The following is a 23,624-nucleotide window of genomic DNA, read 5'->3' as shown; positions in this document are numbered from 1 at the left end:
TGGAATGGAATGGAATGGAATAGAATAGAATAGAATAGAATAGAATAGAATAGAATAGAATAGAATAGAATAGAATAGAATAGAAAATGGAATGGAATGGAATGGAATGGAATCCCCTTCTACCACTGATGATGTTACCTAGTTGGGTCATGAAACGTCTGCAAGGAAACAACCAAGCTCAGAGACCACCAAAGAATCCTCATTTCAAGCCTTAGCGGCAAATATTCTCCTTTATTGGTAAAAGGAGGTCTGGGTTTAAAAAATAAAAATAAAAAGACAGTTTTAGAAATGGATCATTTTGAGCTGAAAAGCGACCAGCGTGAAAAAGATTAAATAGCCCTTCTCTGTCTCTTCTTTCCTCATTGAGATTCAGAGCCTCCCTTGGGGGTTAAGGTTAAAATCCAAGAGAAAATAATACCTTAAACTTATCCTTGAAACTCACACTCTCCAATTTCTCACTGAAATCCAAGGGCCCAGGAGACCTTCCGCTCACACCCAACTGCAAATGATGTCCCGACCGAAAGAGGTGTTTCCTTACCAGCTGCCACTGCCTCCTTCACCATCACAGCGCAATAAGGATCGATCACGTCTCCTTGCGAAGGGAGGTAGGGGCCACTGTCAAAATTGGACAGCCCAATCCTCAGGAAAGGCGACATGGCAATTCTGCAGGGGATCAGAAAGACCTGGTTAGCGGATCAGTCTGGAAAAAAACAAACCCAAAACAACCACTTCACAAATGCATGGCCCAAGGCAGGAGGGCAAATCCATCGCGACTGGATTCAGCAGGCCATCTGCACCTGAAAGACAATGGTCACTCTTTTCTGAAGACAGCAAAGTCCACCTTCTGGTCAGAATAAGAGAGTGGAGTAGGGACCTTGAAGGTCTTTTAGTCTAGCCTCTTGCTCAGGCAGGAAACCCTATTGTGATGACCCAGGGTGGGATACAAAATAAACACAGTCACAAAAAAACAGGTGAAGCCCCTTTTACTCCTTCACTTTGCTTCCAAGCTCCAAATATCCTTGACTGGAGACAAAAAAAAAACCTCCCACACAAGCAGTTACAAGAAGGAGGAAATGTCATTTAAATTATAAAGAGTAAAAAAACAACACAAACCAGGCAAGATAAGGGCTTGAAGACATCCACAGATATCAGAACACACACTGGGAAGGACGCCAAACTCAGAGAGGAACAACAAACTAGAGATATTTCCACGCTTTGTTTCCAGCACTCGCCCATACGCATGTTTGTCCTCTTATCCAGTTGTCACAGCTGCAGCCCATGAAGAGGATCAAAGCCCTCTCCTCTGCAGTAGACCATGTCTCTCCCTTATCCTCTCCACCCTGTGTGCTCTAGGATGGAGAGGGGATGGGCCTGGGTCCTCCTCTGACACAAGACCCACACCTGACGTAACCTTCCCATCAAAAGACCTCCTGACCAGAAGTGGTATTCAGCAGGTTCTGACCAGTTCTGGAGAACCGGTAGCAGAAATTTTGAGTATTTCAGAGAACCGGCAAATCCCACCTATGACTGGCCCCGCCAACCCCATTTCTTCTCTGCCTCCCATTGAGTCCCAGCTGATTGGCTGGCTCTTCTTTGGTTGCCCTGCACAGGAGAACGGAGCTGGAAAGCAGGTTAGTGGGGTAGGGAGGGAATGGGGATTTTGCAGTATCCTTCCCCTGCCACCAAGCCCACCAAGCCATGCCCACCAAGCCAAGCCATGCCCACCAAGCCACACCCACAGAACCATTAGTAAAAAAAAATTTGAATCCCACCACTGATCTGAAAGACAACGGTCACTCTTTTTTGAAGACAGCAAAGTACACATTTTGGTCAGAATAACAGAGTGGGAAGGGACCTTGGAGGTCTTCTAGTCCAGCCCCTTACTCAGGCCGAAAATCTTATACCGAATATCTGTAGCTCGGGTGTACGATGAGTGTTCAACAGAATTTAGAGGATATCAACCCACATCAGACCCATCACAAGACCCACATCTGACGTGATCTCCCACCACAGACCTACTGAACACACAAAGTCCTTATAAATAGAAGAACACTGACATTCACATCCCTTTCTAGTTCCCGCTGCCTTAGAAAAGTTCAAAACATTCTCCAAGATCCATCTCATCCTGCGAACCTTTTTTTAAAACTATTGTCATCTGGAAGACAGTACAGGATAATAAAATATAAAAAAGGACCAATAGGCTGAAAAAACAGCTTCTATCCCAGTGCTATATTGAATTCCACTGTATAGTGCAATATTAATGCAATATCAGGTGTTTTCAATTCAATTGTATAGAATGCGAGGGATGTGTGCTTGTGTTTCACTTCTAGAGTTATAAAATACACTGAAGATGGCATTTAATTTCATTGTTCGAGGTGCAATGACAATAAAGTAAGCAAAATGATTGTCCAATCTCTTCTTAAAAACTTGTTTGAGCATCCTCAACTTCTGGTGGCAAGTCGTTCCACTGATTCATTGCTCTCATGATCAGGAAATTCCTCCTTCGTTCTGGGTTGCTTCTCTCCTGGATGAGTTTCCACCCGTTGCTTCTTGTCCTGCCTTCAGGTACTTTGGAGAAGAGCTTGACTCCCTCTTCTTTGGGGCAGCCCCTGAGATATTATTGGAAGACTGCTATCATGTCACCCCTAGGCCTTCTTTTCGTTAAACTAGTCCTACTAGATCTGGAGTGTCAGATTCAAGACCTGTGAGCCGGATCCAGCCCATGGGGATGCTTAGATCTGGCCTGAGGGGCTGCAAAGAAAGAATGAAGGACCGGCCCACAGTACCTCTGCCAGCAAAAATGGAGCTCGGGAGGGCTGCATGGGTTCCAGGAGGCCATCACAGCTGAAAACGGAGCTTGCGACGGCCGCGTGCGTCCCTCCTACGTTCCATTTTCGCTGGCAGAGAGCTGCAGGAGGCCATCGCAAGCTCCGTTTTCAGGCTGTGATGGCCTCCTGGAACCCACGCAGCCCCCCCGAGCTCCATTTTATTCTTTTTTAAAGAATAAAAAAAGCTTGAGACCACCAGGACCTGGATGATTGAGAATCTACACATAGACATTGGTCTCAAAACCGCTAGTTTTATCAGCCACCAGCAACACAAACACACAACGCAGTTGACGCTTATCCATGCTCAAAACATTTCCCTTTCTTGGCTTCCCAACAAGCTGACTTAGCAAAAGTTGGCTGGCCAGCTGCTGCTAAAACATCCCAACGGTCTAAGTTTCCGGCTTTGAATGGTATCAATTGAAAAGGGCCATCCAGAGCCAGGAGAAACATCTGAAAGTTGGTACAACTTTGCCTTAAAGGTCGTGAAATGTCTATGGAGGTTCTCAGTCCTCCAGGTCATGGTTATCCCAAAGGTGCTTTTTCAAGAGGCAACTGGACTTTCTGTGTTGTTTTTTTTCTTTGAAGACGTTTCACTTCTCATCTAAGAAGCTTCTTCACCTCTGACTGGATGGTGGGGAATGGAAGGGTTTATATTCCTTGCAGACAGCTGGTCATTTGCATCCTATTAGAGGGTCGTTGAGGCCACTTGGAGGTATCTGTGTCCTCAGGGTCACCGGAGTGATGCAAATGAGTGTGGAGTATTTCTTGGAATGGTTGAAAGAACTGGAGAATAGAATAGAATAGAATAGAATAGAATAGAATAGAATAGAATAGAATAGAGAATAGGAGAGAAAATAGAAGAGAAAATAGAAGAGAATACTTTATTGGCCAAGGGTGATTGGACACACAAGGAATTTGTCTTGGTGTAAATACTCTCAGTATACATAAAGAAAAGCTACATTCGTTAAGAATCAAGAATCATAACGTACAACACTTAATGATAGTCATACGGTACAATCAACAATCAAATCATACTAGGAAACAGTCAAGTGGGAGGGGATGGGTGATAAGGAATGGTGAGAAGATTAACAGTAATAGTAGTGCAGACTTAGTAAATAGTTGGAGAGTGTTGAGGGAATTATTTGTTTAGCAGAGTGGTGGCATTCAGGAAAAAACTGTCTTTGTGTCTAGTTGTTCTGGTGTGCAGTGCTCTATAGCGCCGTTTTGAGGGAAGGAATTGAAACAGTTTATGTCCGGGATATCTGGAGATAGATGATGTTGCATCCTTCCCTCGATGATGAGAGAGGGCTGTTCCATTTTGACATAGGTGGTTTCTTTTAACATAGATGGAAACTTCCAAGAAGGCTCCACACCCATTTGCACCATTCAGGTGACCCTGAGAACACAGATAAACCTCCAAGCGGCCTCAACGACCCCCTAAAAGGATGCAAAGGACCAGCTGTCTGCAAGGAGCACCAATCCTTCCATTCCCCACCTTCCAGTCAGAGCTAAAGAAGCTTCTTGGATGAGAAGTGAAATGCCTTCAAAGAAAAACCAGAAAGTCCAGTTGCCTCCTGAAAAAGCACCTTTGGGACAACCCACAACCTGGAGGACTGAGAACCTCCATAGACATTTGCCGAAAGGACTGTGTTGTAGACTGTAGATAGATGATGTTCTGATGAGGGAGGCCTCTTCAATTTTGACATAGATGGCCTCTTTGACCCTTCCTTCAAACCAGTGGCCCTCTCTGTCCCAAATGTGGACTTTGCTGTCTTCAAAAGAACAGCTTTTGTCTTTTAATTGTCGTGAAATGAACTGTCGGCTGGGGACTAGAGACAAAAAAAATGCGTCCTTAAGAAACCTTGCAGAGGTTAACTTTTAAGCCCAGGGAGAAAAGACTTATGTTACAGTGGACTTAATTGACAGGTCACCCCTCTGCTTAAATATGACTTTGTCAATGGTTTAATAGATGTTTATACACTCTATATGGGACTGTGTGACATTAAATAGTTTGTGGAGTTATATTAATGGCCCTGGGGAGGGCGGGGGGAGAAGGGGAGAGAATATGCAATGAGAAATAAGTCTTTAATCTTGTGGGGATAAACAGAAAGGGGAAACCAGACATAAGTAGTCCTCAAAATACAGCCATATGTTTGGTTGGGGAATTCTGGGAGCTGAAATCTACACATCTTAAATATAATATTTTATTTGCCCAAGTGGGATTAGACACACAAGGAATTTGTCTCTGGCGCAGACTACAATTGGACCCCACAAATTCTGCTGCTAAGCGAGGAAGTTTAAGTGAATTTTGCTCCATTTTACAACCTTCCTTGCCATCATCGTTAAGTGAGCCACAGCAGTTGCTAAATTAGTCACATGGTTGTTAAGCAAATCTGGCTTCCCCATTGACTTTGCTCATCAGAAGGTCGGAAAAGGGGGCCGCATGCCCCCCCCCCGGGGGACATGGCAACCATCATAAATACGAGTCGGTTGCCAAGTGTCTGGATTTTGATCATGTGACCAAGGGGGTGGCTTCAAATAATTTAACAACCGCTTCTCTGCCCAGTTGCTGGGTGGGTGTGGCCATGGTGGGCGTGTCCTAGTCGGCCTCCTGCACCACCCTGGGAGCAAAAATGGGTCATGGGGGGTGCGTTTTCACCCTCCCTGGGCTCTGGAGGCCAGAAACGGGGCTGTTTCTGGAGTTTTTCACACACCCCAGGCTCCATAGGCCCTCCCAGAGCCTCCACATGGGCCTGCAGTCCAAAATGAGCCACGTGAGGACTCCTGGGAGAGGCGGAATGGGGTCAGCCAAGGGTGGGATTTGCCTATTCGCCGAACTGGCCATAAAATTAACAACCGGTTCCCTTGAACCGGTGTGAACCAGAAGCAGCCCAGCCCTGATGTGACAACCAGGAGGCTGCAAGGGTTGTAAGTGTGAAAATTGGTCATGTCAATTTTTTCACCGCCAGCAGCCATTGTGCTACTAATTTAACAAACTGCAGGGATTCACTTAACGACTTTGGCAAGAAAGGCCATAGAAAGGGGCAAAATTCACTTAACAAAGGTCTCACTTAGGAAGAGAAATTTTGGGCTCAATCATGGTCGTATGTTGAGGACTATATGTATGATACAAGAGAAAAAAGATCCTGGCATAACTAATAAATAAATAAAGCCAATATCCTGCCAAACTTTCGGGCTACCTTGTGTTTTATTATAGCAGCATGATTTACAGTGGACAGAAAGAAATCATTTCAGAATAACAGAATAAACAGAGTTGGAAGGAACCTTGGAGATCCTCTAGTCCAACCCCCTGCCCAAGCAGGACACTCAGATCAACACATTAACAGGGTTGGAAGGGACCTTGTACTGTGGTCATCTAGTCCAACCGCCCCACCCAAGCAGGAGACCCCACACCATTTCTGACAGATGGCAATGCAGTCTCTTCTTGAATGCCTCCAGTGATGAAGCTTCTACAGCTTCTGTAGGCAACTTCTGTTCCATGGGTTGATTGTTCTTCACTGTCAGAAAATTTCTCCTTATTTCCAGGTTGAATCTCTCCTTGATCAGTTTCCATCCATTATTCCTTGTCTGGCCTTCAGGTGCCTTGGAAAATAGTTTGACCCCTTCCTCCTCTCTGTGGCAGCCTCTCAAATATTGTAACGCTGCTATCCTGTCTCCCCTGGTCCTTCTCTTCACTAGACTGACTAGCCATGCCCAGTTCCTGTAACCGTTGTTCGTATGATTAAGTCTCCAGTCCCCTAATCCTCTTGGTTGCTCTTCTCTGTACTTTTTCTAGAGTCTCAACAATCTTTTTTACAGTGTGGTGACCAAAACTGGATGCAGGACTCTAGGTGTGGTCTTACTAAGGCTTTATAGAGAGGTATTAGTACCTCATGTGACCTTGATAGTGATCCAAATCTGTTTTTTTTTTAATCTAAAGGAAAAACCCACTGATCATCTGTATCCCATCCATCATCATCTGAAAAAGGGGATCGCATGATCCCCGGACACTGCAACCATCATAACAACGGTATGAACCAATTGCCAAGTGCTTGGATTTTGATCATGTTGCCATAGCGATGCTGCAACAGTCATAAGTAGGGGTGGGATTCAAAAATCCCAACAACGCCATGGTGGGCGTGGCCTACCAGAACTTCTGGGAGGCCGTTTTTCGCCTTCCCCAGACTCCGGAGGCTTCCCTCGAGCCTCTGGGAGGGTGAAAACGGCCTCCCCCAAGCTCTGGAGGCCCTCCAGAAGCCGGAAACAGGCCCATTTCTGGACTTCTGAAAGTTCCAGGCGGCCATTTTTCGCCCTCCCAGAGCCTCCGTGCGGACCCTGCACTTATCTGCACCCAAAACGGGCTGCGTGGAGACCTCTGGGAGGGGAGGGACAGGGTGGGTGGGGCCAGTCAGTAACTTCAACTACCAGTTCAGCAAACCAGATGTAAATTTAACATCCGGTTCACCCGAACCGGCTCGAACCAGCTGAATCCCACCCCTGGTCATAAGGGGGAAATACCATCATAAATCACTTTTTTTTAGTACTGTTGTAATTTCGAATGGTTCCTAAGTCGAGGACTACTTGTATAATGACAAGGATAACCCCCAGACCCATGTCCTCTTGGGGGTAATGCTTATAGAACAACAAGGAAAAAAACTCCAGCATTTTCATATCTTACAACCCTCTCTCTCTCTCTCTTTCTTTTTTTAAACAAGACAGCTTAGAAGTCTTTGTGCCGGTGTTCTCCATGGAAAACAAGCTGTACTTCCTATAATTAAAAAGCAGTTTTAGCTAAGGCCAGCGTCTCTGGTTTCGTACACTGGATCTCATGTTCACACCTTGGGAACAGGTGCAGCTCGAACGACTCAAAGCCAGGGGTGGAAAACTCTCAGGGTCGCTCCTTTCAGAGTGCTGTCTTCCAAAACTGGGTTTGTTTTAACTACCTTTCTTCTTCCAACAAGCTAGGTTTCACAGAAGTCTACGAATGGGACTGTTTTACAGAGTCCTGCAGCCCTGGGGGAGTATCTGTCAGGATAAATGTATAGGCTGTGGGAAGAAATATCCATCCGGTGCAGTTGCAAGCTGGAGAAAAATGCTGGAAACAACATGGAGGCTGATTGGAAAGAGGATTTAATGATGAACAGAACCACCAAGCCCATGGTTCTGGTGCAGCTGACCACATGGAGTTGAGAGTGGCGAAGGTATTATACCTTCTCTTGGGCTTTGCACTTCAGCTTCCTGTTCCTGTGCAATAACATGTATTCTATTGGCTGTTGTCAGACTCCCATGGGGTTATATAGGGGTCATAGCTGGCTCTACAGGCAAAGTACGAATCCTAGGTGTTTGTCTGAGCTATGTTTGGTTGAAGTTTGGACTGCCAATGCAATGTCCTTAGGAGATTGTGCCATTGGTGAGCTCTGCTGCTAGATTGGTAGTGGGTTAATCCTAATATGTCCTGAAGGGTCATGTCTTAATCCCATCACCCTAGAGCTGAAAGTCTTTCGTTTTGTAGATAGGCTGGCCCAGTCTTTCTTAATGGGCACAAAATATCTGCTGGGGGCTATTAAGAAAGACTTGGGGGCTGCTTTCTGTCTTTAAAAACACGTTTCTCCTTTAGGGAAATATAATATTCTGTCTTTTTTAATATTTCCCAAAATATTTCATTCTTCTAGGAGAGGGGTGGGTGCTAACTTTCTACAAGGCCATCAGTGTTCTTTAACCTTGGTAACTTTAAGGTGGGTGGACTTCAGCTCCCAGAATTCCCCAGCCAGCCATGCTGGCTGGGGAATTCTGGGAGTTGAAGTCCACCCACCTTAAAGTTTGCCAAGGTTGAGAAACACTGCTTTAGACCTCTTCCCAGGCATTTTGCAACTGCAATTCCCAGAATTCCGTAACCATACTGACTGTGAACCATGAAGCTAGCAATGCTGGCTGGGGAATTCTGGGAGTTGAAGTCCACCCAGCTTAAAATGGCTGAGCTTGAGAAATGCTGGGGTCAGTTGCAATTCTTCCAGGTGGAAAGATTTGCAACTCAAAAGCTGGGATAAATGCGTGGGTATCAAGAGGAATCCTAGACTTCTGTTTGGAAATTCTAGTTCTCCAGGGAAACTGGGGGCGGGAGGCAGTCTTTCCTTCCTTTATGTATGGCAGCCCCTTTGGGAAACTCACAAAAGTCCAGGAAATGCCTTTTGTTTCTTCATGGGGAAACTTTTCAGGCACCCACGCTCCGTCTTCCCAGATTGCCTTCTCCAGACTGAACATTCCTGGGTCCCTCCAGCCTCCCCCACCCCATATATGACTTTGTCTTTTCATATACCTGATCAGCCTCGCTGGGATGCTCTGGACTTGTGCCAAGTTTCAAAACTGAAACTCTAGTCTGCTTCTTCATTCAAGAAAGTAAAGACTCATGCAGTTTATCTTCCTTTCCTTTCCTTTCCTTTCCTTTCCTTTCCTTTCCTTTCCTTTCCTTTCCTTTCCTTCCTTCTTTCTTTCCTTTCCTTTCCTTCCTTTCCTTTCCTTTCCTTTCTTCCTTCCTTCCTTCCCTTCCCTTTCCTTTCCTTTCCTTCCTTCCTTTCTTTCCTTCCTTTCCTTTCCTTTCCTTCCTTTCCTTTCCTTCCTTCCTTCCTTCTCTTCTTCCTTTCCCTTCTTTTTCTTTCATTTTCACTTTTTTCTTTCTGTGACTCTCTTCTATCTCTTCCTTCCTCCATTCTTCCTCTTTCCTTCCTTCCCTATTTCTCACTTTCTTCCTTCAATTTTGATTGCTTCTTCCTTCCTTGCCTCCTTCTCTCCCCCCTCCTTCTTTCCTTCCTCCACCCTCCCTCCATCTTTCTCTTATTCCTTCCTTCTCTTCTGTTCCCCCTTTCTCTCTCTTTCTGTTTCCTCACACTCTCCTTCCTTACTTTCTTCCATCCTTTTTTGCTCCCTTCCTCTGTTCCCGCCTTCTCCTTCTTCCTTCCTTCCTTCCTTCCTTCCTTCCTTCCTTCCTTCCTTCCTTCCTTCCTTCCTTCCTTCCTTCCTTCCTTCCCATCTTTCCTCCCTCATCTCAACCCCCTTTCTCTGTCTTCTTTCCTTCCCTCTCTCCTTCTCCATTCCTTATCTTTCTCTCCTTCTCCTTCCTTCCTTCCTTCCTTCCTTCCTTCCTTCCCTCCCTCCTCCCTCCCTCTGAATAGTTCAGCATCATTCTGAAATAGTACTCACCTACATTACAATCATACATATAACCATGAAACTGGATCATTGGGTCTGCTAATTTGCTATCATCCACAACTGCTGTTTGGCTGGGGATTATGGAATGGCATTCAACACATTTGGAAGCCACAAAGCTGCATAATGTTGGTATGTTTTAGCACATTGATTGTAAACAAGGAGTCCTTTCCTTCCTTCCTTGGGAATTTTGGGCAGGTGCAAAAGGAAAAATTAATTCAGGCATCATGCCCTTAAGGTTACGGGTTCTGGAACGTTTTGGTGACTTTGTGTTAATAATCTACCTTTTAAAGAAAAACACCCCATCATCAACAAACTCCCTGCTTGTTTTTAAAATAGGAAGATCCCTTTTCTACTATTAATGGGAAATGACTATCCAGCTACCCAAGTTAAAGAAGAAAAGCAGGGGAAAGTATTTAAAAAGGGAGTCAGGCAGCCTCCAAAATTTAAAAAACAAGACACACTTCCTTTCCTTTTCAATTCTCTCTCTTTGAAGTTTGTCGCTAATGCAGATTTGCAAGTAGCTGATGCAAGCTGTTTGGGAGGCAGAAAAACAAATGCTCTAAATCTCAATATTATTCAGAACAAAGAGGAAGCCCTTTAACAGAATAACAAGAGTTGGATGAGACCTCGGAGGTCTTCTAGTCCAACCCCCCAGCTCAGGCAGGTACCCATTAAGTATTAATTGATAGAGTAATTGCTGGCAGCTCATGAGTGAACCAGAAACCATCTGCAACTTGATAACAGATAACAGATTGACAAGAGTTGGAAGGGACCTTGTAGATCATCTAGTCCAACCCGCTGCCCAAGACCCTAAACCAAACAAGACCTTAAACCAAGTCAAGTCTTTGGCATACAACCGTTCATGTAGTGACCTTTCAAAGTTACAATGGCACTGAAAAAAGTGACTGATGACTGTTTTTCACACTTACGACCGTTGTGATCAAAAATCAGATGATTGGCAACTGACTCATATTTATGACGGTGGCAGTGTTCCGGGGTCACATGATCCCCTTTTGAGACCTTGTGACAAGCAAAGTCAATGGGGGAAGCCAGATTCGCTTAACAACGACAGTGACTCACTTAACAACATGGCAAGAAAGACGTAAAATGGGGCAAAACTCAGTCGACAAATTAACAAAGCTTCAGAGCTGAAGAAGCGAAACGTCTTAAAAAACAACAACAAGAAAGTCTAGTTGCTTCTTGAAAAAAAAGCACCTTTGGGGTCATTTTAACAAATGTTTCACTTAGTAACAATCAATTCGGCCTCAGTTGTGGTTGTAAGGCAAGGACTCCCATACACGCTTTGGTTATCGAAAGTCCCAAATCATTAAATGGGTAATGATTTCTCCCCCTCTCCAGTTTACAAGTTTGGAAAGAAATTCAATTAAAAGAGAATAATCTAAACACATTTGCACAAAACAGCTGTCCTGAGTAGCTCCCAGCTCAGGGTGTTTTAATCTTAGCAACTTTAAGGTGTGTGGACTTCAACTCCCAGAATTCCTGCCTGGGGAATTCTGGGAGTTGAAATCCACACATCTTAAAGTTCAAATAGTAATGAATAATGAAGTAAGTAATATGGAGTAATTATTCATGAGGAGGTGGGCATAGGTCTGTAGTTGCAGAGTTCCCCCTCCTATTTTTAATTTGTTTAAATTTTATTCACCTTGCCACCCTTTCCCTCACATTCTTCAGCAGACTTCTCCCTGATTTTGGAGCAAGCTGTGGTCTCAAAGAATAAAGCTCACAAAATTATGTGACCAATTAATCACATATTATACTATTTAAAAGAAAAATAAGGAATGTATTTAGTAAACAAAGCAGGTAATTCTACCCAGTTTCTTTCACAATCCATTTTTAATCTACTTTTACACCTCAAATTTCTTCCAGGGGAAATCTGTTCCAGGATGTGTGTGAGAAACTTATTTTATTTGCATTTGAAGGTGAAATTTGATCACGCTTATTTTATTTTTTTATTTTTGAATGGACCCACAAGAATGAATTTTCTTGATATCTGAAATTCTTAGCATGCTGGCTGGGAAATTCTAGAAATCCAGATATCTTAAAAGTTCTCAAGGTAAAGAAATATTTCTCTGTCTAAGGAATATATTTTGAAGCAATATTCATTTGAAAATCTACTTTTAAAAAATACTTTTGGGGTTTCGGGGGAGTGGCTTTGTAATGGTACAACGAAATGATTTTTTTTTTACTACAAATATTATCTTTTATTGATAGATGCTTTAATTTAGATACCATACTCAGTAGGAGATATATTCACATATTTTCTTTTGTTAATTATTTTTTGATATTTTACATATTACTACTGCTGTTGCTGCTGCTACTATTACTACTACTACTAATAATAATAATGATGATGATGATGTCATCACCAACAGCAAATGCCACTTCTGTAATGAGAAAAATGAAACACTTGATCATTTAATCAGTGAATGCAGCCAAATTTCACAAACTGACTACTTAGAATGCCATAACCGAGGTGCTAAAATCATTCACTGGAAACTATGCCAAAAGTTTGGATTTGAGTATAGTAACAACTGCTGGGAAGATCAGGTTGAGAAGGTTCTGGAGAATAAAAAAGGCAAGATCTTGTGGGACTTCAGAATTCAGGCGGACCGGCATTTGGCCCACAACACACCTGACATAACAATCGTTGAAAAGAAAAAGGTTTGGTTCATTGACATGGCAATACCTGGTGATGCACGAATTGTAGACATGCAGCAAGAAAAAAAATCACAAAGTATCAGGACTTACAAAGTGAAGTTGAGCGATTTTGGAAAAAGAAATTGTGTGTTATCCCAATTGTAATTGGAGCCCTTGGAGCAATACCTAAAGGGCTTCCTTGCTATTTGGAAATTCTGAATTTATCAGACTTGAATACCCTGATTCTACAAAAAAAAACCCACCCTACTTGGAACAGCTGATATCTTCCAATGCTACCTGAACAGTTCCTAGGTCCTTGGTTAGGACTCGAGCTGTTGAGCTACCAATGAAATCTCACTAAAGATTAAATAACAGCAACAATAACAACAATAATAATAATACAAAACTATTGAACTGGCTGGTATTTTTGAACAGAATTTCTTACTATACTGTCAGTTACTTTTAAAAAACCTGAGAACAATTTGCTTGCAGAATTGTCTCTTTCTCTTGTTTTATTCAAACAGTTCAATTTCCTGGAACTTTGACAAGGCGTTTCCTGGCCAAACCACTTCCACAGACTCAACCTGTCTTTTTTCAGCATCAGGGCCTCACAATTCACAAAACTGTACAAGACTTAATGAGCAGAAGAGAAAGAGGCCAGCCTGGTCAACATTTCTAAGGGGAGGGACATATACACACACATGCACAAAGACATAAAAACAGACAAGACCCCCATTCAGATGACTCAGAAGGCCTGCTGTCCTCCTCTTCCATTTTTTTTTCATGTTTCACTGACTGAAAATCGTTATGAGTCATTATCCCATCCAAAAATTGAATTTTCAACCAGACACAGACCAATACTGAAGCAATTTTGGAAGGCAAGCCCAAAAATCTAGACAATGAGGGGGCGAAAAACCCAGCTCCCTTCAATCTATCTGGGATTTGGGATTTACAAAATGGATCATATCCATCAAATTGCTCCTTGAATGAAATTTCAATTATTTCCTGAGCGGCCACAAAACTAGCATATGTACTTGAATTAGACGTTCTGTTTTCTTCTGAAACTTTTATTTTCTTGGATTTACCTATGGCTGGCCTATTTGGAGTCGAAAAGCTCAATAAATCATGTGCCGAGAGGGTGTCGCACATCGGTGGTTGTGACACATATTTTGAGTGACAGGGAGCCGCAGCAAAGAGCCCCATATGGCTCTAGAGCTGCAGGTTGCTGATCCCCTGCAATAGGGTACAAGGGAATGGCACACAACATACCCCAAACACTTTTGCAAGTCTAATTCAATTGATTTCTTTGATTGCCGTAAATCAGGGGTCTTCAAACTTGACAGCTTTAAGACTTGTGGACTTCCACTCCCAGAATTCCTCCTCCACTCAGGTTAGCTCAGGAATTCTGGGAGTTGAAGTCCACAAGTCTTAAACTCGACAAGTTTGAAGACCCTTGCCGTAATTTAAACGGGTTTGTTAAGAACAGATCATGCCAAACCAATCTTATTTCATTCTTCAACACAGTGACTAAATTAATAGACCAGCAAAATACTGTGGACATAATATATTTAGATTTCAGCAAGGCATTTGACAAAGTAGACCACAACCTACTTCTTAGTAAGCTAGAAAAAAGTGGAATAAATAGCACCACCACCAGATGGACTCACAACTGGCTGGCAAACCGTACTCAACGAGTAGTCCTTAATGGGTCTAAGTCTACATGGAGGGAAGTAAGCAGTGGGGTGCCACAAGGTTCCATCTTAGGCCCAGGACTCTTCAATATCTTCATTAACGACTTAGGTGAGGGAATAGAAGGGGAACTTACCAAATTTGCAGATGATACTAAGCTGGCAGGAATAGCTAATACCCAAGAAGATAGGCTCAAGATCCAGATGGATCTTGACAGACTAGAACACTGGGCCATATCTAACAAAATGAAATTCAATATAGAGAAAAGTAAAGTCCTACACTTAGGCAAGAAAAACCAAAAGTACACATATAGACTGGGTGAAACCAGGCTCAATAGCAGTAACTGGGAGAGGGATCTTGGAGTCTTAGTGGACAACCAGCTAAATATGAGCCAGCAATGTGCAGCAGCAGCCAAAAAAGCTAATGCAATCCTAAATTGTATTAACAGAGGGATACAATCAAGATCAAGGGAAGTACTAATACCACTCTATAAAGCCTTAGTAAGATCAACCTAGAGTACTGCATTCAGTTTTGGTCACCACATTATAAAAAAGATGTTGAGACTCTAGAAAAAGTGCAGAGAAGAGCAACCAGGATGATTAGGGGACTGGAGGCTAAAACATACAACGAACAGTTTCAGGAACTGGGCTTGGCTACTCTAGTAAAGAGAAGGACCAGGGGAGACATGATAGTGGTCTTCCAATATTTGAGGGGCTGCCACAGAGAGGATGAAGGGGTCAAGCTATTTTCTAAAGCGCCTATAGGCCAGACAAGGAATAATGGATGGAAACTGAACAAGAAGAGATTTAACCTGGAAATATGGAGAAACTTTCTGACAGTGAGAACAATCAACCAATGGAACAACTTGCCCTCAGAAGTTGGAGGCGTGCCCTCACTTGAGACTTTCAAGAAGAGATTGGACTGCCATTTTGTCAGAAATGGCGTAGGGTCTCCTGCTTGGGCAGGGGGTTGGACTAGATGACCTACAAGGTCCCTTCCAACTCTGATTATCTGTTAAAAAGAATTGGGCTTTGTTGTACCAGATGGATTATATTAAGTGCTTAAATTTTTGAGGCCGCTTCAATGGTAACCTGCTTTGTGCAGCTTACACTCAGTCCCTGCGTAAACAAGATGAAAGCCACTTTGGAGAAATAATAACCAAACAAACATTACCCAAAAAATTACTATAAGGAATAATTAAAAACCCATATACAGGTAACCCTCGACTTACAATCATTCAGTGACTGTTCAAAGTTACAACAGTACTGAAAAAAGTGACTTTTCACACTTGTGACCATTGCAGCACCCCCAGGGTCATATAATCGATATTCAGACACAGGGCAACTGACTCATATTTATGACGGTTGCAGCATCCGGGGGTCATGGGATCCCCTTTTGCGTCCTTCAGACAAGCGAAGTCAATGGGGAAGCCAGATTCACTTCACAACCGTGTGACCAAGGCAATAACTGCGGTGATTCACTTAACATCTGTGGAAGAAAGGTCATAAAACAGAGTAAAATTCACTGTCTTGCTTAGTAACAGAAATTCTGGGCTCAATCGTGATCTTAAGTGAAGGGCAGCCAATAATCATATTTCTCCTACATAAAAGAGCAACCAGGATGATGAGGGGACTGGAGGCTAAAACATACGATGAAAGGTTGCAGGAACTGGGCCTGGCTAGTCTAGTGATGAAAAGGACCAGGGGAGACATGATAGCGGTCTTCCAATATTTGAGGGGCTGCCACAGAGAGGAGGAAGGTGTCAAACTATTTTCCAAGGCACCTGAAGGCCAGAGAAGGAATAATGGATGGCAACTGAACAAGGAGAGATTCAATCTAGAAATAAGGAGAAACTCTCTGACAGAACAATAAACCCATGGAACAGAAGTTGCCTTCAGAAGTTGTGGGAGCTTCATCACTGGAGGCTTTCAAGAAGAGACTGGACTGCCATCTTGTCAGAAATGGTATTAGGGTCTCCCGCTTGGGTGGGGGTTGGACGAGATGACCTACAAGGTCCCTTCCAACTCTGATTATCTGTTATCTGTTAGAAGAAAAGCTTCTATGTCTCCCTCAAAAGCTGTTGGGGTAATCAGATTTAGTTGAAGCAAGCTGATTTTTTTTTTTTTTTGCTGGGGGCAACATTTGAGGTGTTCTCCCCAACCCCCACAAGAGCTCTTAAAAGAAGGAGAAAATCTGCTTTTCTTGATTTAATTGGATAGGAGAAAGAATAGGGTGTCAACAGTTCTGCAAATACCCTGTCCTCAGCTACAAATATTGGCCACTGAAACTTGGTACCCAAATTCACCCATAAATACAGAACAGCTGTGTCACCACATGCTTCACCTGAGATCCAGGTAAACATGACACGGGGTAGTTCACATGAGGCTCAAGAAAACACACCCTATAGGACAAGGGTCTTCAAACTTGGCAAGTTTAAGACCTGTGGACTTCAACTCCCAGAATTCCTGAGCCAACAACATGACTGGGGGGGAGGAATTCTGGGAGTTGAAGTCCACAAGTTTTAAAGCTGTCAAGTTTGGAGGCCCCTGCTATTATGATGGTGCGGTCAACACAAATTGCAAAAGAAAACCACTGAATGTTCACTTACATCACACAGATACCCCAACTAAGCAATTCAATCGTGGCTAGTCTAGTTTAATGGACGCACCCAGCCTAGATCAGGCCATCTTGGCATTTGTCCCCATGGCTAATCTCCTTCATTCTCAATCAATCAAAACAGCTGTAAGGGACCTTGGAGGTCTTCCAGTGCAACCCCCTGCTAAAGCAGGAAGCCATTAAGGAGATCAGTAAGAAACCATTAAAGAGACCATTAAGTTTTTTAACTCTTGACCAGCCATTAAAATAATAGAATAGAATTCTTTATTGGCCAAGTGTGATTGGACACACATGGAATTTGTCTTGGTGCAAATACTCTCAGTGTACATAAAAGAAAAGAGACATTCATCAAGAGTCAAGAATCATCAGGTACAACACTTAATGATAGTCATAGGGTGCAATAAGCAATCAAATCATACTAGGAAACAATCCATAGAAATCGTAAGGACACAAGCGACAAAGCTACAGTCATACAATCACAAGTGGTGTTTCCGTCCATTCATCCCATCCATTTAGTCCAGAAGTACTGGCTTAAAATTAAAAAATGGTTGCAAGAGATCCTCAAGGAACAAATAGATTTGGAACCAGAATTATTTTTGTTAGGGGTATTTAAAAAGAAATGTGGAAAAAATATAAAATATATAATATTACACAATCCTAATGGCTGCTAGAATTGCCTATGCTCAATGTTGGAAACATAATTGTATACCATTAGATGAATTGATTATTCAAAAAATAATGGCATCTGCTGAGATGGATAAATTAACCCTGATGCTACGAGAGAAAGAAGAGTCAGAATATTATAGAATTTGGGGAAAATGGTATGATTGGATTGAATTAAGACAGATGGACGATGGAAGAATTAATGATAAGTAATTTATAGATTAAAAGCTTATATTTGCACAAATTGTATATATTTGCAAATAAGCACAAAATAGAAGTATATGAGATAGATGTCACACATTGTTAATGTCACAATATGTATATTTTTGTTCAGTTTTGAAAGATATAAAAGATCAATAAAGTTTGTTTTAAAAAAAAGTCAAGAATCATAAGGTACAACACTTAATAATAGTCATAGGGTACAATAAACAATCAAATCATACTAGGAAACAGTCAATATAAATCATAAGGATACAAGCGACAAAGTTACAGTCATATAGTCACAAGTGAGGTTCCCATCTATTCACGCCTCGTCAATCAACATTTATAACCAAGGATGAATTTGCCTCATTTCCTGCATCTTGCCCCCAAACTCCTTTCTCTCTTACAATGAGGATCCTGAACAAAATTTAACAGCCTGGAACATCATCCAAGGAAGGTTGCCAACTTCCCGGAACAAGGAAGCACCAAAAAAACGGCAGCTTCTGCTCCTGAGGCAGCTAATAAACGGATAGAATTCAAGAACTCATCAGAGGTGGTCCAAATAGCTGATGAAAAGCACATTAGCCCAGGCTGATTAAAAAACTGGCAGAGCACATCCATGAACCCCAACTAGCAACGAGAAGACAGGATGAAAACTCTTCAGTTTCACAACACGTGGATAGGCTTCACCAGAGTTTCAACTGGGCAACTGTAACCACTCTACACCAAGCCATGCCTGAAAAAACGTCATGGGATTTCTAGAAGCATTGGCACTCTAACAAATTAGACACGGAGACATAACCAATACACACACACACACACACACACACACACATATGTGTGTAGTGTGTTCGTCTGTGTATTGTGTATTGTATTGTGTATTGTATTGTGTGTTATATTGTGTGTTGTATTGTGTATTGTATTGTGTATTGTATTGTGTATTGTATTGTGTATTGTATTGTGTATTGTATTCATCGGTCAATACAGAAGCCTGATGATGGCAGATGAGATTGTGCTGAAACGTTGCTACAACTTTAAAAGCACAACTATAATAACGTGGGAAAATACCTGAACAAAGCTGAATAACATACATGTAAGTATATATATATATTATATATTATATATTATATATTATATATTATATATTATATATTATATATTATATATTATATATTATATTATATTATATTACATATATATATATATATATATATATATATATATATATATATGTTTTCTTAAGTTTTGGTACTTACATGTATGGTATTGTATTGTGTATTGTATTGTGTATTGTATATTCATCGGTCAATACAGAAGCCTGATATAGATGAGATTCTGCTGAAACGTTGCTACAATTTAAAAGAACTACAATGATAAAATACCAACCAAGCCGAACACCATATATATATATATATATATATATATATATATAATATAATATAATATAATATATATATATTGCAAAAGAGGCCATTAACAAGCCAAAAAGGAAACAAAAAGGCCATAACACGTCCCCACTAGCAATCAGGACCGAGATGAACGTAGATTAACTCCAAGATTAACATCAAACCAACAATCAAGAAGTTAAGCATACCCCAATCCAGAAAGGCAACTAAGAAGTTGATTAAAGGCCTGCAGATTAAAACCTATGAAGAACCGGTTGCAGGATTTGGGTTTGGCCAGTCTAGAGAAAAGAAGGACTTGGGGGGGCGGGGGGCTGCCCCAAAGAGGAGGGGGTCAACTTATTTTCCAAGCACCAGAAAGCAAGAAAGAGAAGCAACGGATGGAAACTAATCAAGGAGAGAAGCCATTTAGAATTCAGGAGAAACTTTCTAACAGCGAGAGGACAATTAAACAGTGGAACAAGTTGCCTCCGGAAGTTGCAAGTGCTCCATCACTGGAGGTCTTTAAGAAGAGACTGGACAGTCACTTGCCTGAAATGGTGTGGGGTTTCCTGCTTAAGCAGAGGGTTGGACTAGAAGACCCCCAAGGACCCTTCCAGCTCTATTCTAGTCTAAACTGCCAAATAAGCCAACAGTCAACAGCCCAAGCAAAGAACCTCTAAGATTACCCCCCACAATCTGGCTGGAGAATTCTGGGAGTTGAAGTCCACACGTCTTAAAGTGGCCAAGTTTGGGGACCTCTGCACTAGAAATATAAACTGGGGTGGGTGGGGGACCCCACTTCCCTACCAGCACTGATGGTGTTACCTAACTGGGTCACGAAACGTCTGCCAGAAACCAACTAAGTTCAGAGGGCACCCAAGGACCCCCTGATTTAAAAGCTGGCAAGCCTTCCTTTGGGCATGGAGCCATCCGGGACTGGATCAGATCCCCACTAAAGAAGAAAACCCTAATTCCAATAGATCCTAACCTGGTTTGCGGGCGGGGAGGGGGGAGAGAAATTGTTCCTCCCGATCTCCAGTTCCAAGTTCAGCTCTCCCCTTCTTGGAGGTAGGTAGGACGAAGTAAGACCGGGGAAGGAAAACTGCCCACCGGCGCAGCCTTAGCAAGCTCAGAGTAGGGCGCCGGAATCGCGAAGTGGAAAGCGCTAGCCAGAGTTTCCGTACTCGGCGCTAGCAGCATCCTGGCTCGGTGGGGTCAGTGGGCTTTCCCCCATCCCCCCCTTACCTGCTCCTCGCCCGGCCGAGCTCCTCTGCTCCTCGCCCGGTCCTTCTCGGTCAGCCAGTCCCAGCAGCCCCGTCCAGCGGCTCGTCTTGCGGCGGCAGCTGCTGCTCTCCGTCACCCAACCAAGCCGGTCGCCCCCGTGCCCGTCGCAACCTCTCGCTGTTGTCGCCGCCTCCTCTGGCAGGGACGGCGCTGCAGAAGAGCTGATCCCGGGCTGGCCCCCGGCCCGGAAGGGAAGAAGGAAGGAAGGAGGCTCGGAGAAAGAGAAAGAGAAAGAAGGCGGAAGGGAAGGGAGAGAGGGAAGCAAGGAAGGAAGTTTGGTGAAGGAGGAGAGAAAGAAGGAGAAGGGAGGGAGGAAGGGGGAAAAGAGAGAGGGAAGAAAGGAAGAATGGAAGGAAGGAAGGAAGGAAGGAAGGAGGCTCGGAGAAAGAGAAAGAAGGAAGGAAGGAAGAGAGGGGAAGGAAGGCTCGGAGAAAGGGAGAGAAAGAAGGAGAAGGGAAGGGAGAGGGGAAGGAAGGAAGGAAGGAAGTTCGGTGAAGGAGGAAGAGAAAGAAGGAAGAAGGAAGGAAGGAAGGAAGGAAGAAGAGAGAGGCTGGAGAAAGGGAAAGAAGGAAGAAGGGAAGGAAGAGGAGCAAGGAAGGAGGCTCAGAGAAGAAAGAAGGAGAAGGAGGAAGGGAAGGGAGAGAGGGAAGCAAGGAAGGAAGTTGGAAGGAAGAAGGAGGAAGAAGAAGGAGGCTCGAGAAAGAGAGGGAGGAAGGGGAAAGAGAAGGGAAGGAAGGAAGAAAGGAAGAATGGAAGGAAGAATGGAAGGAAGAAGGAAGGAAGGAAGGAAAAGAAGGAAGGAAGGAAGGAAGGAAGGAAGGAAGGAAGGAGGCTCAAAAAGAAGGAGGAAAGGAAGGGAGAGGGAAGGAAGGAAGGAAGTTCGGTGAAGGAGGAGAGAAAGAAGGAGAAGAGAGGGAGGAAGAGGAAAAAGAGAGGGAAGGAAGGAAGAAAGGAAGAATGGAAGAGAAAGGGAGGGAGGGAGAAAGAAGGGAAAGAAGGAGATTCAGTGAAGGAAAGAAGGAGAAGGAAGGAAAAAAGGAAGGAAGAGAAAGAGAGGGAAGGAGGAAGAAGGGGAAGAAGGGAGAAAAAAGGAAAGAGGGAGGGAGAAAGGAGGAAAGAAAAGAAAAGAAGATAGGTTATCCAGGAGGGTGTATTTCTAGCTAGTTTCTCTCTCAACCTAGCCTACCCCACAGAATCATTGGGAATCTAAAATTAAAATTAAGCTAATTCTGAAATCGTCAAGGGGAAGAAATCCTAAATCCTATGTTTTTGGTGTGTCTGTGTGTTCAAATGGCTGCCCTTGCCCATTCCCAGCTGGCATCACAGACTGAAATAAAAATAACCCGCCTTGCTCACCTCCTAATTATTTTTAATGGTGGTTTAAGCGGTAAAAATATATATATACAACATTGGAGTGGGAACTGTCACAAAGCAGCCTTTCAGACTTCAGGTAAAATCCCTTCTTTCTTTCTTAGCTACTTGCTTGGTATTTCCTTCCTTCCTTCCTTCCTTCCTTCCTTCCTTCCTTCCTTCCCTTTCCATGCCACCTTTCTTATTTTATTTTTTAACCCAGACAGCTTTCATGCCTAAGGTTGGACTAGAACTTACAATTTCCCGGTGACTGGCCAGCTGTCACACCTAATGGAGGACTAGAACTCTCCATCGCCTGGCCAAAGTCACCTAGCTGGCTGCCATGCTTAAGATGAAACTAGAATTCTCTTATCGCCTGGTGATTGGCCCAAAGTCATCCACTCAGGTTTCATGCCTAAAGCAGGACTAGAACTCATGTCTCCTAGTTTCTAGGCCAGCATCTTAACCATTACCCCAAACTGGCTCTTTTCTACTTTGTTTCCTGGCCTGCTGAAGGTCCAAACAACTCCTGTGCACATGCCCAAATTCCTTACAGAACGCAATCCTGCCAATGCCAGTTCTGTAGCGATCAAAAGACCTCTGTTTTCTTTATGGCACAGGTGAGGATACCTTGAGCCTTTTATGACTTCTGGACTTCAACTCCCAGAATTCCTGAGCCGGCCATGCAATCTTTTTTTTCTCAAGCCAAGTCAATGAATGCGGCTCAGAATTCTGGGCGTTGAAGTCCACACAAGTCATAAAAGGCCCAAAGGTTTCCCCATCCCTACTTTATGGGAATAGGAAAAAAGGACCGCATTCAAAATATCAAAGGATTTCACTAGAAGGAGAAGAGGATCTATTCATCCCAGAGCACCAAAATGCTGGTGTTGTGGCCTGCCAGCGGTCAGCGGAGCTGGTGGCAGACTCGGACAGTGAGGAGGTTGGGGAGGAACATGGGCCAGTCCTGGAGTCTGGGGAAGGCTCTGATGAGGGCTCGGCATTGGAGGCAGAGATGGGGCCAGGGCTGTCCAACAGTTATCACCTGCCTTCGGAGTGGGAGATACGTGGGGAAGAAGAACAGCTGGAGCCTGTTCCCAATGTGCACATGTGCAGAGTTGCCAGAAGAAGGGAACAGCTAAGGAACAAGGGTCAACTTGGGAGTAAAGCCACAGGTGGATGGTGAATGGCCCCTCCCATAGGGAATAAAAGAGGAGTGAAGGGGGAGTGGAGTTTTGCAGGAGACAATTCATTTTGGGTGAAGATCTGTTCCTATATTCTTGTTAAGTATTGTGGCATCTGAAAGATATCGGCCTGGCCGCTCTCCAAGCCTGATAAAGGCCTGTAGTTGTGAAATCTCTTGAAAGATAGTTGGCCGGGACTTTGCTGGAGAGGAATTCACTGTAAACTAAATAAAAGGGGTTTTATTGGGACGAGGAGTCGGCTTCGTGCTGTTGGGGAAGCCTAGGTCAGAACAGGTAGTCTTTGCGCAGGGCAGTGAAATCTCGGGCTAAATTGGGAATGCAAAAGCATACACGCACACACACACACACACACACCCCACCCCACCCCACCCTAGAAAGAGGCTATTGTTGCAAATAAAACAAACTTGATGTGACTCAAAGACAACACCATCCAACTTAGCTCAAAGCAATCTTCATTTCAGGCAAAAAACAAACAAACAAACCAGCTAGTCATCTTTGGCTGATCTTGAAAAGCAAAGCAGGATTAAATTTAGCGGGCTCTG

The 23,624-nt window shown here is 43.4% G+C and overlaps 1 protein-coding gene across 1 annotated transcript in view; it reads right to left on the bottom strand.

Moving 5' to 3' along the window:
• The window catches only part of PRKCQ (protein kinase C theta), a 60,101-nt gene extending 39,504 nt beyond the window's left edge, over positions 1 to 20,597 (bottom strand). Inside the window, exons 1-2 of the mRNA XM_087968871.1 lie at positions 20,492 to 20,597; positions 539 to 663 (exon numbers count right to left, since the gene is read on the bottom strand). Coding sequence (XP_087824997.1) covers positions 539 to 656 — 118 coding nt within the window. The 5' untranslated portion in view covers positions 657 to 663; positions 20,492 to 20,597. The remainder of the gene's footprint in view (positions 1 to 538; positions 664 to 20,491) is intronic.
• Positions 20,598 to 23,624: the final 3,027 nt, after the last annotated feature.

This window comes from Notechis scutatus, chromosome 6 (genome assembly GCF_049901735.1).
Source record: "Notechis scutatus isolate UNSWTSFEM ecotype Mainland chromosome 6, rNotScu1.2, whole genome shotgun sequence".
Lineage (NCBI taxonomy): Eukaryota > Metazoa > Chordata > Lepidosauria > Squamata > Elapidae > Notechis > Notechis scutatus.
The sequence above is the reverse complement of the archived record's forward strand: the minus strand, read 5'-3'. Positions and strand labels throughout refer to the sequence as shown.